Below are 17,831 nucleotides of genomic sequence, written 5' to 3'. Positions count from 1 at the left end.
GCCAAACATAATTTATTATTTAAAAACTACAATTTAAATTCAAATCTAACGGCTAGGTGACGTCAACATGATGTTAAATGTTGTTAAATGTTTTTAAAAATGTTGTTTAAGTTTCATGTTGTTAAATGTTTTTTTATGTTGTATAATTTGTATGTTGGTTAATGTTATTTAATGTTATTTCATATTGTTTAATGTTGTTTCATGTTACTTAATTTAATTTAATGTTGTATAAATGGCCTAGGAAAAAAATAGAATTGAAAAAAATTATGAAACAAATTTTGTGAAATAGAAGTTATAGGAAATAAAATATGAATCAAATTTTGTAAAATAGAAGTTATAGGAAAAAAAATAGAATTTAAAAAAAAATTTAAACAAATTTTGTAAAATAGAATTGAAAAAAAATATGAAACAAAATTTGATTAATATGAAAAGGAAAAAAAAAGGGAAAAAAAAAAGTTTAAAAAAAAAAAAAAAGGCCTAATAATACAACGGCTACTAGCCGTTGTATTAAAAAACATTCAAACTATTAGTGTCGGTTATAACCGACACTAATAGTAGAACTATTAAAAAAAAAAAAAACCTGTTTAATGCTGTCGGTTTTAACCGACAGCAATAGAAAACATTAAAAAAAAAATAGGCCAGCCCGGGGCTGGCTGGCTGGCCGAAAGCAGCCAGCACTCCAGCCCTCCAGCCCTCTCCGATCCCGTGGGGCCCTCCCAGATTCCAGAGCCCTCTGGCCTAGCCCTCGGTTGGAGACGGTTTTAGGCTATTTTCGGCCCTCTGAACCCTTCGGTTGGAGATGGCCTAAGCTAACAAATTTTATCGCTGCCTTGGATGTGGACAGGCATTTCAAGCTAACAATCTTTCCAATAATTTTTATTGATTTATCTCTTAGTATTTTCTTATTGATGAACCATCTAAGTATGTGTGTGCGCAAGAAATGACAATAGGTGTCTTTCTTTCTTTTTTTTTTTTTTTTTTTTTTTTGGAAGAAGAAGAAGAAGACAATAGGTGTCTTAATAGCCTAACCACTTTCATTTCGTAGTAAGCATGCAAAGTTTAATTGATGAGCAGCATAGCCTAAACATAACAGAGGGAACATAACCATTCCCTGGAATATCACTCCCTTCCTTGTACAAACGCCCAATTGTTAAGGTGTACAAATTTCTGGCACTGTCGCAGAGCTGGTTCAAGAAGAAGGGAAAAAAAAAAAAAAAACTCAAAATCCACTCTCTAAGAGATATTGTAAATTTTGAGTAGAAATTTCATTGTCCCACATTGTCATTACCAAAAGATTCCCTCACTTTATAAGGCTTTGTCCCTTAAAGAAAGTGGTTGAAGTGATGGACCATGAAGAATAAAATTGGGTTCAATCTTAGGGATAGGTTTTTAGGTGTACTAATTAATTGATAAAAAAAAAGATGGGCCTTAGGGCTCAGGCTCAAATAATTAAATTATTTAATTAATTATTTTTAATTAATTTCGGATTTAATTAATTCATTATTTTTTATATCAACAGACTCATATTTTCAAATGAAGTCTGAAGTGATGAAAGAACACCAGAGAGCAAAGCACCCCTCTAAGAAGATGTCTCCAAAGAGACGCATCACATTCTCATATATGTTGCGAATGGGAATAAACATATTATATGTACATTCATCTGTATGGCATTTAGAACATAGAAAAATTAAAAATTCTTCTTCTACAATCCCAAACATTCTTACTGAGAGAACCACAAAGAAATTTGCCAAAAGTCAAGTTTGCCGGTGCTGGAATTCTGATTTAGATCGTTTAATCTTGGTGAAGCAGACATCTGTAGAACTACAAGCACTAAGTAGGGACGAAATTTCTGTTTAAGGATATTGCAGTACGCAAGCCTCGATCTTCAATTTGTCTGTTTAATATTGCAGTACGCAAGCCTTTCCTTTCTAGTTGTTGTTGTTGTTGTTATTATTATTATTATTATTATTATATTGATGGATCTTTTAGTATTTCACATCGATGAATCCTAATAAGTACTGGAATCAGCCAAACCCTCATCTCACACAGCTTGGATACCGAACGAAATAACACAAAATACAAAAGTGATACTTAATACTTAGATGTGGTGATATTCTTTAGAAAGCTTTTGACAGTCTAGCTACTGTCTGCAGATATTCATATTGTACGTTTGTGATTATTTTTAGTTCATATACCTCATCAATTGTATTTGTATACCGATCGGTATGTTTAAGAAACAGTAGACTGTACTCTACAAAGAGTTCAAACAATGTATAATTTAACATTAAAATCCCAGCTGTTTCAAACACTTCAAGGTATCCAAAGAAAAAACAAACAACAGTACTGCATGCATGTCCTATATATATAGCCAGCTAAAGGATCCGACTTCTTCAAACCAGCATAAACCAAAGCAGGAAGAAGAAAGAAGATGAAAAACAAGATTTATTCAGGTGCTTTTCTCTTCATCTTGATCATCCTTGCTACGAACTGGTTGAGCATTGACGCTCAAAAATGCAAACCTAGTGGCAAGCTTAGGGGGAAAAAGCCTCCTCGAGGACAATGTAACAAAGGGAATGACTCCGAGTGCTGCAAAAATGGTCAGCTTTACCCCATCTTCAAGTGCTCGCCGCAGGTGTCTAAGCATACGAAAGCAACCTTGACCATCAACAGCTTTCAAAAGGGTGGTGATGGCGGCGGTCCATCAGCATGTGACAATAAGTACCACTCGGATAATACCCCTATTGTGGCATTGTCAACGGGGTGGTTCGACAAAAGGAGACGGTGTTTCGGCCACATTACCATCCATGGTAATGGAAGGAGCGTCAAAGCGATGGTTGTCGACGAGTGTGACTCCACCATGGGATGTGATGCCGAGCACGATTACCAGCCTCCGTGTCCTAACAATATTGTTGATGCCTCTAAAGCTGTTTGGAAGGCCTTGGGGGTGTCAGAAAGTGACCCCAGGCGGGGTTTTATGGATATATTCTGGTCTGATGCCTAAGTGAGTGGTTTCCTCCATTTTCCAATAAAAATTAGTGTCAAAGCTAGGTTCAATGCTTTTGTTGGGCTAGCTCATGCCTCATAGTGCTACTGTGTTAAAGAGTGTGAAGCTCTACAAAATGTTGTACTATGTTATTCTCTCTTATTTCTTCTTTCCTATTTCCAAGTTGTTGGTGGATAAAGTTACTTGAATTAGTGAAATGAGTAATGTTTTTTTCTGTCATATATTTGCTATGTCGTTTTTTCAATAGTGTGAATGATATGTTATGTTGTTAAGCTGTCAATTCAGTAGATACCAAATTAGGTTGCCCATTGTGTAGCTTCCGAACTCCCCTTCCCCTTAGTGTAAAACATATCGTTGTATTCAAAAAGTTGTCAATTCAGTGCACTCTGCATTTAGACTGTAGTCCAAATAACCAATCATTTTTAATTTGACAGTATGACAATATAATCATTAACGTGACATTAACATTAAACGTTTGCATTACAACAAGACATTAACAACAACAACAAAGCCTTATTCCACTGAGTCGGATCAGCTGTATGAATCCCACAACGCCACTGGGCTTGATTTTGCCCCAAATGTTCTGTTAGCTCCAAATACTCCATATCTTTTCTTAAAGTCTCTTTTGCAAGTCTTCCCAGGTCCCGATTTGAAGGCTATCGGCCCAAGCCATCAAGGCTGTTGAGTGAGCAGAGTTCTAGACAGTTAGATGAAAAATATTAGGATAATTTTTTTATTATTAAGGGATAATATTATGGTTTTTAATCATAATAATTATGTTTTAATAATGAATTATCTTGACACAAGTGGCCCTTTACCATAGTGATAAAAATGTGGTGAGCTCTTACATGACGGCGTGGATTCAAATATCATAGGTGGCCAATCTAACATCTCATCTAATAAACTCTATTTTTTGACCCAAAAAAAGGGAATTATCTTGACATTTAGGGCGTGTTTGTTTGACCTTCTTAGGAGTTATTGGACTAGACTAGATTAAGTGTTTGTCCAATCCAGTGTTTGTTGTCCACACTGGACTAGTTTTAATGAGACTAATGGGGACTCACCCAGACTGAATGTTTTGCTAAACGTTCTTATCGAGGCCCCTTGATTTCGAGCGGATTGCTAGTCCCGTTCTCTCCCATGTCGCTGATCCCTCGTCGTCTCCTTTCTTCTTCGTCCTTTCGCCCTCTCCCTTCTCCTTCACACCTTTGCCTGCTCCCTTGGGCCTTCACTATCCCACCCAAAAGCCTAAATCCAGACCTCAAACAAAAACTGAAAAACAATCCACCAACTCCCTTCATTTCTTCTTTGTTCAATTCACACACACACACACACTCTCTCTCTCTCTCTCTCTCTCTCTCTCAGCAAAATCGCCATGGTTGTGGCTTTCGAGCACCACATATTAGCTGCACAATCCTCCACCACAATCTCAGCCCACGACTCTTGAGCATTCATGGAGCAATCTCAGCCCTTCCAAATCCACCGCCGCTAAATCCTCACTTTCATTCCCCATCGTCTCTAAACCAGTACGAGCTCACCAAGATCATCACCGTTGCTGAAAAATGGTGAGAGCTTCTCCTTTTTTAGCTTACAGTTTTCAATTTCTCCACTTGAATTTGATTTCGTTGTGGTATGATTGGGAATTCATGACCAATGAGAAAGAAATTCATTACCAAAGGAATGAAAATATAGTCATTTGCTGATTGTGAATTCAATTGATCAATGGGTATGTGCAAAAGGGTGATTTGAAAAGTGCCCAGGAGGTTTTTGATGAAATGTCCAAGAGAACTGGGGCTAAGTTTGGCTGAGGCTTGCTAAGTGCGAATGAGGCTGAATTTTGAGTTAAATTATTGTGATTGTGATTATGACTGGGTTTGAATAATTTTTTGTGGAGTCAAGTTTTTTAGGCTTCGAGGAAAGTATAGTCAATTGATGTTGCTTGCATAATTGTTCTGTGTATTTTTATTTGTGCAGAATTTGAAACTGAGATATAAGTGTCATATGTTGTTTGAATTTGGAATTTGGAATGTTGATAGTTGTGTTTATTTGTTAAGAAATTACTTGGAATGCTCCTATTGCAGAAAAGCTCAAAATGGGCATTCATAGGGAGTGTTGGATAAATATATTATGATGAAAATTGTTGGAGTCAGGCATGATAAGGTCAAATTTGGTTGAAATTTTGATGGTAGTTGATATAGCATGGGTTTTTTTTTTTTCATTATCCAGTTTCTTAGTCCAACAATGCACCAAACGCTTATTCTAAGTTAGTTCAGTTTAATCCTAAAGTTAGTCCAGTTCGAAATAGTTCGGTGCAACAAACGCACTCTTAAAACACTCTCTTCCTCACCTTCTGCTATTTCCTTTCTGTCGTCCAAACCCCAACGGCCTGGCTCATCCCCACCTCTCTCCTCTTCGATGAAACCCAGAAGCCACTGTACTTTTTTCTCCAGAATTTACAGTTGTTCTCTCTCTCTTAGCATGGCTACAAAGTTCTAAATATCCATTGAAAAATACTCGAGAAAATCCACATTTTGAATCTGTAAACAGAAAAAATAAAACAAGATCTGAAACTTGTGTACTTCAAGTGGAAATGGGAAATTGATGACAAAAATTTAGGAAGAAGAATTTGAGCAATTTGAATTCGAAATATTTGTATCCTTCAATTTCAATTTCTACCTTAACTTGCATTTTCTAATTTCCCATCAAGCACGCAAATCAAATCATACCCAAAGACTATATTGAATCTCCATAGGCAAAGCACCCACATTTCTTCCCTACTAAATGGGGTTTTTAGATGGTTTTTTTTTTTTTGGTAACTGGGTTTTTAGATGGGTTTGGCAGTAAAGCTGAGATGATTTGGGAGCAACCGTGAAGATGGAAGACGGAGGATGGAGTTCGGTGGGACCCATCTGCAGACGAAAAGACAGAGAGAGAAAGGATATAAGTTTTAGGCTTATTTGTCGAAATGCCTAATGAAACTGTCATTGAGTTTTAGTTTACCCTCTGAAACTGATGAAAAGACGGAGAGAGAAAGGATATAAGTTTTAGGCTTATTAGTCGAAATGCCTAATGAAACTGCCATTGAGTTTCAGTTTACCCTTCGAAACTGATTTTATCTCATTTTGCCCCTTAAAACTGACATTTTTAACTTTTTGTCTCATCGAGGCTAAAAATTCAAACTTAGGCTTATTAGTCGAAATGTCCCCTGAAACTGCCATTAAGTCTCAGTTTACCCTCTGAAACTGATTTTGCCTCACTTTCCTCTCTGAAATTGACATTTTCAACAATCCATTAATGGAAGTGGGTAAAGTGAGACAAAATAGTTGAAAATATCAGTTTCAAGGGGCAAAGTGAGACACAACTAGTTTCATGGGATAAACTGAGACTCAATGGTATTTTCAATGGGCATTTCAACTAATAAGCCTAATTTTTTATTTTTAGCTTTTTATTAATTTTAATGATGGGACCCATATGCTGTATTGACTCATTTGAGAGAGGTGTAAGTGGCTAGAAAGTCCGGAAGGAATCGCTTTGTAAGCAAATCCTCCGAGCATTTCCATCAAGTTGGTATTGGAATATTGAATTGCTATTATCCATTTAAGATAGAGTAATGTTGGAAGACTAAATTTGAAGACAAAATTTGTAAACTAAATGATGTGTCACCAATAAAATTGAACACATTTATCAACGCTTAAGTAATAAATCAATCATCAACTTCCATGTCGTTTAGTTTTCAAAATTTTGTCTACAAATTTAGCCTCATTTTAAAATATGGTGATAATGATTATGTTAGCACGAGGTGATTGTGGTTTTGATTGATATGTGGTTGTGATGCAGTTAGGATCCATCATGGCAATGTGTTAATGATATAGGTTATAGCTTATTGTCGTAAAGCATTGATGACCTTATTATTGTCCTATAAAAAATTTCCTTAAGTTTTAGTGACATACGACGATTGCACAATACAACCTATGCACTCTACCACTTCATCCGTCCAACTTGTATTCTATGGTTGATATCTCCTCTCAATTCTCAGATCTTTTGTAAGATAAATCCAAGAAAATGAAAGCGTTCACTTTTTGGTACTTCATGATCTCCAATCCTCACCCTTATCTCATTTAGACCCATCATCTCACTGAACTTGCACTCCATATACTCTGCCTTTGACCTACTTAGATGAAGACAATTAGTTTTCAACACTTCCCGCAAAGGTTAAGCTTCACATTTACTCCTTCCTCTTTTTCATCTATCAGCACTATATCATATGCGACAAGCATACACCAAGGATATCCTCTTGAATATATCCTGTTAACTTATCAATTACCAATGCAACAAGGTAAGGGCTTAAAGCTGAGCCTTGGTATATGCTTATGGGAAAGCTTTCAGTTTGTCCTTTATGAATTTTTACTGGAGTCCTTGCTCCATCATACGTATCATTTATTGCTTGGATATATGCTACTCTTACTCATTTGTTCTTTAGAATCCTCCAAAGAATTTCTCTTAGGATCCTATCATATGCTTTTTCCAAATCTATAAAGAGAATGTGCAAATCCTTTTGCACATCTCTACATATTTTCATTTATCTTCATAAGAGATAGATTGCCTCCATAGATGAGTGGCTTGGTATGAACCCCAATTGATTGTTTGAGACTCGTGTCTCTTGTCTCAGTCTATGCTTAATTGCTCTCTCCAAAGGCTTCATTGTATGACTTATTAACTAGATACCCCTATAGTTTGTGCAATTTTGTACGTTCCCTTAATCTTGTATATAGGCCCCAAGTGATTTTTTGACACTCATTTGACATCTTCTTCGTTTTCAGAATTGTATCGAAAAGGTTTTTGAGCTATCACATGCTCCTCTTTCTTCTAAAAGTAGGTATTGGCTAGAAAGAGATCGTATGCCATTGCAAATCCAAAATGACTTCCCCCTTGTTTCTCTCCTCAGAACCATAGCCACCATAGAAACTTCTATCGTTGCATGTTTTCTTGCCCACATGTCCATTTAAATCTCCTCCTACAAGTAGCTTCTCCATAAATCTTATGGACTCATTTTGCATCAATAGTAGTTCTAAGTTCAATTGGCCCTTTCAAACTCTGAAAGGATATTCTTTCTAGCAATTTCTTTAATTGATGGATTTGGTATTTTTGAATCAACCAAGACCATTGTCTCACACATATGGTGCCGATTTAGTCCCTGTGCTATCACCTTTGTAAAAATTCAGTTCCTGAATTATTTTTTGGGTAAAATAAGTCCCTAAATTCATTAAAAATTTAAATCCCTACTATTATATTTAAAACTATTTGATCCAATTTCCATCAACTGAAATCACTTGACACACTTTAGAGTGTAATATTGTTCTTTTCTCACCTATAAGCCCAAACATTTCATATAGGTTGCGAATCTAACTTCTAATTTACCCTCTAAAGTTAACTCCATATACTATTTTTTTATATGAAAAAATACCAATCTATCCTCTAATGTATATCACATGCAAATAACGTGATTTAAATTGACAGAAAATAATAGTAGCTTCGAATATAATATTAGGGATGTAATTGGTAGATTTTTATGATTCAATGACAGATTTTTTTGAAGAAATATTTTATGACACACCTCGGTCCCGATATCCCTCAAACACCAAGATGAGCATGTGTTGGCCGACACTCGAGGTGATGAAGCCATTTTAACATGCATGCAAGTTATAAAGAAAGAATGAACGTAAATAAAATAAGTAAATTTAAATATAATGAAATATGCGGATGTGGGAACATGTACAAAGCATACCACTAATTAAGAATACTACAAAACAACTATATATAACAATGAGACTACAAAGAAAGCGGGGGTCCTACACCGAGAGGACTTGAAGGTACCGATATGGGAACGCCTCAACGCTGGATCATACGTCTCGATTCTAAGTCTTGAAAGGGATGCAAAACAAAGCATAAGTGGACCAAAGTTTATAATAACAATACTAAGTAAAATCATTTTTTCTTTTGAACATACTAATCCCCTGTTTTGAATACACATATAATACTATGTAATAGGTTTTTCTTGAAACTCTACATGCCACGAAAATGTTTGTAGATAATAAAATCATATCTAAAAGTGGTATTGTGAACGCCCAAAGGCAAATCCATAACAAAGCTCGTAAATCATAAAACAATATACTTAAATAGGGGTATCATAGTAGCCCAAAGGCATAACCATCACCCAAGGGTGAAGCAGTTCGACATTGGGTTACGCCAATGAAGAAATATGGTAGGTCCCATCACCCAAAGGTGAAGCTGTACAACTCTGGGTTACGCCAAGGAAGAAATATATACATAACACACCGACACTAGCCGTGGCTAGTGAAGTTGCTTGGCATTGGTTTCGCCAATGAAGCTGTGAGTATGTCATAAATATCTCACTGCTCCTCAACTGTGTCCTATAGCCATATACAAATACAAACTCATGTTGTGTGTATGTGTTGTATGATTACCCACTAAGTAAGCACGGAAAACATAAATTACATTTCTCGTATCAAATCACCGGAGCTCAAAAGCTCAAAGCATTAATTCATAAACCATAATAAATTATATTCACAAATCTGTAATATTTTGTAGGGCATAAAAGCAATAGTTCGTAAACCATATTCATAAAATATAAGTTCAATAAATCATAAATAAATCATGAAATCATGCTTTTCATGAATGCAAGCCTAGCATTTATATAAAAACATGCAATTTGAGAAAGGGTCCACTCACAGATACTTCATCGCCGAAGAGCCATGCAAACTAGAGAGGACGGGATCACCACTAACAAATGCACCTAAGCACATAAAAGGGAATAATAAGTAAAACCCTACTAAAATGATTGAATTTGGGAAAATGGATGGCGGATTCGGATTCGGCACTTTGAAAAACCTAAGAAGGAACATCGGGTTCCTCTATGCGCCGTAACGGGGCGGCGGCTCGGGAAGCCACGCGCTGAGCACATCAGCCCAATGCGCAACCTCATGCACCCGTGAATACATGCGTACTCGCTTTCCTTACGAGGCATGAGTTTGGCCGGTTTCTCGGCTCAACTTCCAGAGCTCCATTCGAGCTCATTTCTCCACCATTTTCGATGAAACAAAAGCCACAATGAAGCTTGACACGAGGGGAAGAGGTTCGTACCAATTTAGGACCAAATCATGGCTGGAGTTGGCCGAAAAATGCTTGCAAAAAGAGTTCCCTTGCCAAAAACTGGGGACACTTTCCCCAAGGGTTTTCCTGCATCCAAAAGCCACCACATCTCAAACTACCCTAAACGTTCACCAAAACGAGATCTACTAAGTTTTCGAGGTTTACCTTCATTGAGAATGACAAGAACTCGTCGTGGGTTTGTCGGGGGCAATGGCCTCTGCCACTGTCGAGTTTTCAGGACCTTGGCCTGGGTTTACAACGACAAGGTTTAGATGGTGGTGAGGGTGGTGGTTCGCCGGCATGAGTTGTGGTGGGGGGGTGTTGCCGTTGTTGTTGTGTGAGCTAGGAGAGAGAGATGCAAAGAGATGGGAGGGAGAGAAAGGAAGAGAAGAGTGTCAAGGGGAGAGGGAAGAGAGAGAGCCGGAAGACCAAAAAGCAAGGGTGGGCCCCATTGGCACATCAAACAAGCCCAAAAAAAGACAAACATAAAAATATCTCCCGATGTGAAATTACTAATTTACCCTCGACATTCTGAAATTCGTAAAATTCGGGATGGGTCGTTATAGTTTAGGGACCTAATTTTCACTTAGGTGATAATTCAAATACTAAATTGACAATTCACCAAAAAACAAATGGAAGCTTTTCAACTTTCATTACTTGATCTCTGTCGATAATCAGATTGCGCGTTTATTCGTTTACCTCACTTCTTGTATTACAAAACACCATGTATTTGAAGCAGTATACCCTCTCTCCAGAGAAGACTACAAACAATGTCACAATTTGACATATAAAAAACAGTTGTTTCAGGCATTTCATTTTCTCTATATTTTACCCAATGTTTTTAAAGGCGAAGGCGTAGGCAAGGTTTTTAAAACACCGATATTACCAAAGCAAAAGAAGGAAGATTGAAGAAGAAGATCATGATCAGATTTATGCAGGTGCAATATAACGGGAAAAAGATGGAAGATTGAACGAGCATCGAAGCTCATATGTGCAATCCCAGTGGCAATATAACGGGAAAAAAGCGTCCTCCGGCTCCAGGACAACAATGCAACCAAGATAATGACATATCTCGGCAAAACAACAGTTCAAATTGATTGCATATTAAACTTATGTCGGAAAGAAAAATGACTGGAAATCACTGATGCTGCTTTACCAGTTCATCAATCTTTGCAAGTCAAGTTTCTTGAATAGCTTTGACAAAGTAAGAGGTATGATTCAACCATATTTATAGATGCTTGAAAATGCAGAACAGTACATCAATAGGAGTAGCACTAACCGGGATCACAACAGTTTGCATACATCTGTGCACTTCCATGATTGACAATAAACAATAAACAGAACACCAGCGGATACGCGTTACAATTTACAAGTACCGCCATGAAAATAAAAAATCAGAGACACTGGCAGGACAAACTTTACCACATCTGAGTAGACCTTTTACAACATACTATCTGTCCTTGCTGGCAGCCTTCTAAAGAAGTTAACCGGGGCTGATGGCATCTTACCCCTGAACCTCGGGTGCCTCATGAGGTAAACGCCACCAAGAAGAACCAGAACCTGGAAAGGTGTCACATACAACACAATAGAAGCCACAAGACAGAAGGTAATATATAAAGTAGTGGCACGAGGATCGCGCCAATTGAGAAGTGCCTGAAGCCGCTCCCCTTGGGTTGCAACATCTCCCACCACAGTTTGAATCCTTCCAGCAACACTCCTCAAGCGATCATACCTCATTCGAACTATATCTGAACTCCGCGTTGTGGGGAATGTGTCAAATTCTTCATCAAGCTCGTCAGGGTGCACAGCATCTGCATATGAGATCCTTGTGTTCATATGAGGAGGGTACCTTGGGCGGTACCTCCAGTTCCAAATCCCTATCAGAAACATGTATAGGAAAACAGTTGGCAAAATCAATTCAGGGAAGCACACAAGCATCACGAAAAGAACATGTACTAGCACGGTAGTGATGGGGTTCTTCCAAGCGCAGACTTCTCCGAACCATTTTGCAACAGCAAACAACCCTGAAAAAACTGACATCAGTCTGAAAAAGTTTGCCTTGCTTCGCCTCATGCTCCAAAGATGAGAGTCTGCATCAGACATGTATTCAACTACTTCCTTCCTAAGAGGTGGTTCTGCCCGACTAAGACGAGCTGCAACTATGTTGACAGCTTGGTGACGTAACATATCTTGCTGAATCATAGTCAATGGCCTTGCATAATGCATCTTTGGCAAAAGTGGTTTAGAGTATTTAAACATCATGTTAACGAATGAAGTGCACGTAAATCTAATTGCAAGATGCAATTCACCCATCTTTTTGACACCTGAAGGATGAAGGACTAGTAATGGGTAATTGTGTGTGTAGACACGGCCAGTCTCAAGGGTAGAGATTCGAATCCGGACCTTGCCAATTTTCAAATCCCTACTGCTGCCATTTATATTACCAATCTGACTGTTATCAAAAACCCCAACAGTAAGAACTGTGGCAGGATCATATACCTCCCATGTGTACTGCTCATTGTATTTTGGGCTTAGGCTGTTATTTATGGTTCGAGTACGAACCCATTTGTGCCCATACTTTGCTACACAATATGTGTCTGACATACCCTTCCCATCCCTTGTTTTCATTGGGTGCAACCCTTCAGCATTTAGAATTCCGAGCTCCAACACACCAATATGTGACTTCCATAGCTGCTTAGCTGTGGGTCGAAGGTCACTGCTGTAGTGAGTTGACTCATCAAGCACATGGTACCCTCCATCAAGGCAAACACGGAGATGGATTCTACTGGAAAACTTATCTTTATCTTTCTTCCGTTGCTCCCCCTCCATGGCATCTGACATGTGCTTTTCAAGGTTAAACCACCGGCCACGGATTAATCGATCATCTGCACGCCTCTCAATAGCGTTCAATGGTATAACTACCCTTCCTAAGGTCTCATCTTTGCTTGGACCTACACGATCTTCAACTGAAACGATCAGATGATCGTCAAAGGGTTCAGCAGCAACAAACATCAGGTCCTCGTTCCACATTGGGTTCATAGCTCGAGATTGAACTGGTTTTGTCTTTAAAACCTGATTACCAATCTGTACTTTTGCATATGCATCTGGGAAGCGGGACCTGTCGTGTAGAACCAAGTCCTGTGCCTCAATCACATTTACTCGAACATACCATAGTCTAGGTGAATGGTAAACTTTTGAACGGATGTGTCCATAAGCAACCGAAGAACCATCGTCAGGACCAATTGCATCCGAATGCCAGGCCTCTGGAAATGCCTCATCAGCTTGTGTGCCAAACCATACTGCAAGCATCAGTTCTCCTTTGTCCTTCCTTCCATCCTTGTCTGCGAGCCGATACCATTCTGGAGCCAATGGGCTGTCTGGTGGAACTCGATGAGGAACTTCATGGAGATCAAACCGTACTAACCCAACAAAATCATCTTTCAAAAGATTCTTGTCTTTGACTACAACGTCCAAAACAGATGATTGCTGATTGTCCTTTGCAAAAGCAAATACCTCATTCCATTCAGGGTTCTGTCTTTTCTCAAAATGCCTTGTAGTTCCCTTGTAGTTACCAACTCTTACTTCAACATATGGATCAAGGCTACCTGTTATATCCTTGTGAGGAAGGTCACGGGCTTTCACAACTCGTACAAACAGGTATTGCATCTTTTCAACAAGGTCATAGGTGCCAGATGGCCTGTCTCCAGGTATGACTCGCCCTCCAACAATTCGCCCCCCTCCAAGGTAAGGGCTTGTCTCTTTAAGGGAATAATCAGGCGCTTGAGCTGATGAACCTGAGTACATACTGCGAACAACTTTAGAAGACTGTGGTTCAGACCTCATTTCCTGCATCCCATAGTTCACTGATGGCTGCATTGACGCTGAAGAAATATTCTGCTGCTGTGCTAGGTTGGGGTTTGGAAGGTGATGAAATGTGTGTCTCGACTCAGCTTTATCATTGGACAACATGTTTGAGTTAACATTTGGAACTTGTTGTGATTGTGATTGTGATTGTGATTGAACATGTGCAGAGTGTGAATCTCTGTCCAGAGACGCATCCAGTGCAGGAAGTGGATTTGAGGATCTTATAGACGGGTCATCAGTAACAAAAACTTTTAGACCAAGCTCTCCTTTAATGCGTGAAAAAAGGCCTCGCTTCTCCAGAGGGTAGTGCAAAACAACAGCATCAGAATATGGAACAAATGATGTCCCAGTAAGACAAACCTTTCCGAGGAAAGATTTGGAGTTGCCTTTACCATGGTGGTAAATACAGGCTTCAAGACTGAGGTTAGAGAGGTTGTTTGGATCAGAAATGTTGAAGTAGAAGCTCTCATTCCAAACAGGATTGAGATCTTTTTCTTTCGTAGTGGTTTGGAATCTCTGATGATCAAAGTGGAGCTCCACAAATGCACTGGCTGCGCCCTGCCCATCTTTGGGCATAAGGTCATGGGCAGCCACAACCTCCACCCCTAACTTGAGGTTCATCGGACTTTGACAATTGAAGCAATACTGCGGAAAGATATATAACTAGGTGCTTAAAGGAATTGGTAACACCGAACGAAGTACCTGAGAATGAACCAAAAAAGTAACTTAAAGTTTGCAGATAATATATCAAATGCCGAAACTAATAGGAAGAGAATCCCAAAAAACCCGTATATATAGAACAGTGAAATCATTAAAAAACCAGGTGTTTGAATGAGCATCACAAAAAATAACGAATGATAATCCCAATTTGCATAGTATAATTACAACTAATCACATGTGGTCTTCTGGAATCTGATACTATCCTTCTACAAATTTACAGTCACTTTTTCCCAGCAGATATTTCGGCAACCAAACAGAACATAAATCTGTTCAAGGGAAAATGGAGTTATACGATTTATCTTGTATGTCCCTTAAAATTGATAATTTAAAAGAAATAAAAAAAATAATCAAAAGGGTGATGAGAATCTTAAATCTTTGTATTCAACAAAAGGCAGATTCTGGCAAAAAATATTCAGTGCTTTAGCTATTAAGTATGTGATCTGTAACACCAAGACATTCTGAAAACAAAAGAAAAGGAGAAACAAACAACAAAAAGCCCTCCACTTTTACAAAATTCCAGAGAGTATCAAACAACCAAACTCCCCAGTTTCTTACTAACAAAAAAGGAGGACAAGAACATACAGAATCATCCAAAATCCCTCCCTTTAACTTTCCCCGGAGCAGTAATTTCGTGTTCTGCTCATTGAGAGTACTAAAACGTAAATATTTGAAAAGTAAGGTATCCAGACATAAATGGTATATACCATGTCCCTCTGTTCAGCTAAAGTTGGACGATAAATGGTAATACCATGTCCCTTTGTTCAGCTAAACTTTCTCAAGAAACAAACAGGAAAATATTCAAACTTTTAATCTGATTTTTCTTAAAATTTCAGGAAATTGTACAAAACCCACCTCCCTTCTTGACAAAACTTCACCTCCGGACACCAAATTTCTTTAGTTTCTTCCATGATCATAAACCAATTAACTCAAATAAACATCATTTGCCATCCAGAAGGAAATAGTACCATGTCAACTTCTGTCTAAAGTCTAAATACTCAGAGAAAATACAAAACTTTTCATCCGATTTGGAAAAAATTGGAGGAAATGAAAAATTACTGGAGACCCAGATACCTAAGAGATAAGAACCAATTATCATGGTAATTGGTAAAAAAAGATAAAAACTTTATCACGAACAAATAGTCATATATCCACACACAAAAATTATCTGATTATAAATTCCAAAAATAATAAAAACCCAGAAGGGATTATCTCAAATATTTACCAAGCTTCAATTACAAACTCCAAAATTCACATATTTCCTCAATGATCAAAAACCCCATTAGCTGAAACAACCATAATCTATCATCCAACACAAAAGCACCCAATAAAGTACATAAAAACAACATTAAAAAGAAGTTCTCACCTTAGTTTTTGAGCTTGACAGGTTGAGTTCAGAAGCTCTCAGCTTTTTGGGAGATTAATTGAATTGAACCCAAGAACATAGACCAGAAGAAACTCTTATACACAAGACACAAAACTGGAGAGAAATGGAAATGAAGGGTGAGTGAGTTTTCTGGGACGGTTCCAAGAGAAAGAGAGTCGTGGAATACGAGTTAAAAATGGACTTTGATTGGCTAGAGAGAGAGAAAGGGTGGGGGGTCCTACTCTGTTATACGACTCTGAGAGGAGGAGTGTCCTGGTTTGTATTTTAGCGGAGGCGCATTTGTGCGAAAGACTGGAAAACCCAATAGACATTAGACAACAAATCATCACGGATTTAGTTGGTGATTGAGGACGAATTCAGATCCTTTTTTTTTCGCATAGCAAGTCCTGAGTTTGATTCTGACATTGATAAATTACAGAACGATGGTCAGGAGATATTAAAAAGCACCTATGAGTCTTTCTAGCCTCTAATAAAATTAATTACCGGAACAAAGCCATTAACTAATCCCCTTTTAGAGGATTAATAAAAAAATATTAGACAACGAGTAACGTAAGTTACGTAACACACTTGTGCGTTTAAAGGACAATCTGTGTACTCACTGGGTACAGTTTCTCTTTATTTTTCATTGAATTTTGGTGTTGCGTAACTTACGTTACCAACTCAACTCTTATAAGTTTATAACTCATTTCTTGGTTGTTTATTTAGTTTGAAGTTAACAAAAAATTCTCTCTTAATGATGCTATCTAGCACGTTGGTTGAGGAACCGGATCCTCTCCTAAGTATGGGATGGGGATTCTTCTGATCTAATTATCTGGACCATTAAAATTTGATCCAACGGCTACAATAATTATAACTTTTAGAGGGTCTTCTATTTGTAGTTGTTAGATCAAATTTCAATGATCTAGATGACCCGATCAGGAGGATCCCCACCCCATGCTCAGGAGGGGATCCGGTTTCGTTGGTTGAGTAGGCCAAAAGGTTTGTTTAGGGGGATGAATTTTTTTTTATTCAAAGGGACATGTTTAATTTAGTCTAAATTATAACGAGAATTTGAACTTGAGTATAGAGGTGCATTTAAAAATTATAGTGCCAACTCGATGATACCCTCCCTTTATTCTAATTGATTTTTTTTAACAAATGATATTATCTATACCGGGAAGAAAGTAAGCCTAGCCTCAAAATAAGTTAGCATTAATATGTTTTAAATTTACCTTTGGCAAAAATCAAACCTAAAACCTTTCACTTACAAGTAAAACGAATACCATTAAAAATAGTACTAAATGAATCCTCTATTCCAATTGATTAAAAAAATTAAATATCACAAAATTATCACAATTAAGATTTTCGTCATTTGAGCCATAATTTTAGTCAATTTGGTCATGAACATAACATCAGTCTCGGTCAAGTCTAATTTGCAAGAAATTTACCAAGCAGGAGAGTTGTTGGTTGACGTTGGTTGACTGCCTGACCACCTTCCTATGTTATTTCCAGTCACAGAGCCACTATAGAGTTATTGGTTGTCCTTGATTCCAGCAAAAACTTCATATATATTTGTTTGTGTAATGTATTTGAACACATAAACAGTTAAGATAAATTAAATTACAACTTTATATTCCTAATTTTTTATTTTCTTCTATCATATTTGTTTTTCTTTTCTTAGCAAATAATAGGAATTGTTGGTATATGTTA

The 17,831-nt window shown here is 37.7% G+C and overlaps 2 protein-coding genes across 2 annotated transcripts; one reads left to right on the top strand and one right to left on the bottom strand.

Moving 5' to 3' along the window:
* The first annotated feature begins 2,428 nt into the window (after positions 1–2,428).
* LOC103455663 (kiwellin-1-like) lies at positions 2,429–3,014 on the top strand. The gene has a single exon (XM_008395280.4). The coding sequence runs from the start codon at positions 2,429–2,431 to the stop codon at positions 2,999–3,001; it is 573 nt and encodes a 190-aa protein (XP_008393502.2). The 3' UTR covers positions 3,002–3,014.
* Positions 3,015–11,386: 8,372 nt separating this feature from the next.
* LOC103455751 (FT-interacting protein 7-like) lies at positions 11,387–16,523 on the bottom strand. Its single transcript, XM_008395375.4, has 2 exons — positions 16,122–16,523; positions 11,387–14,740 (listed from the first exon to the last, which is right to left on the bottom strand). The coding sequence occupies exon 2, from the start codon at positions 14,657–14,659 to the stop codon at positions 11,615–11,617; it is 3,045 nt and encodes a 1,014-aa protein (XP_008393597.2). The 5' UTR covers positions 14,660–14,740; positions 16,122–16,523; the 3' UTR covers positions 11,387–11,614.
* Positions 16,524–17,831: the final 1,308 nt, after the last annotated feature.

Source organism: Malus domestica, chromosome 01 (genome assembly GCF_042453785.1).
Source record: "Malus domestica chromosome 01, GDT2T_hap1".
In the NCBI taxonomy this organism is placed as follows: domain Eukaryota; kingdom Viridiplantae; phylum Streptophyta; class Magnoliopsida; order Rosales; family Rosaceae; genus Malus; species Malus domestica.
Note: the sequence above shows the minus strand (reverse complement) of the source record. Positions and strands in the feature narration are given on the sequence as shown.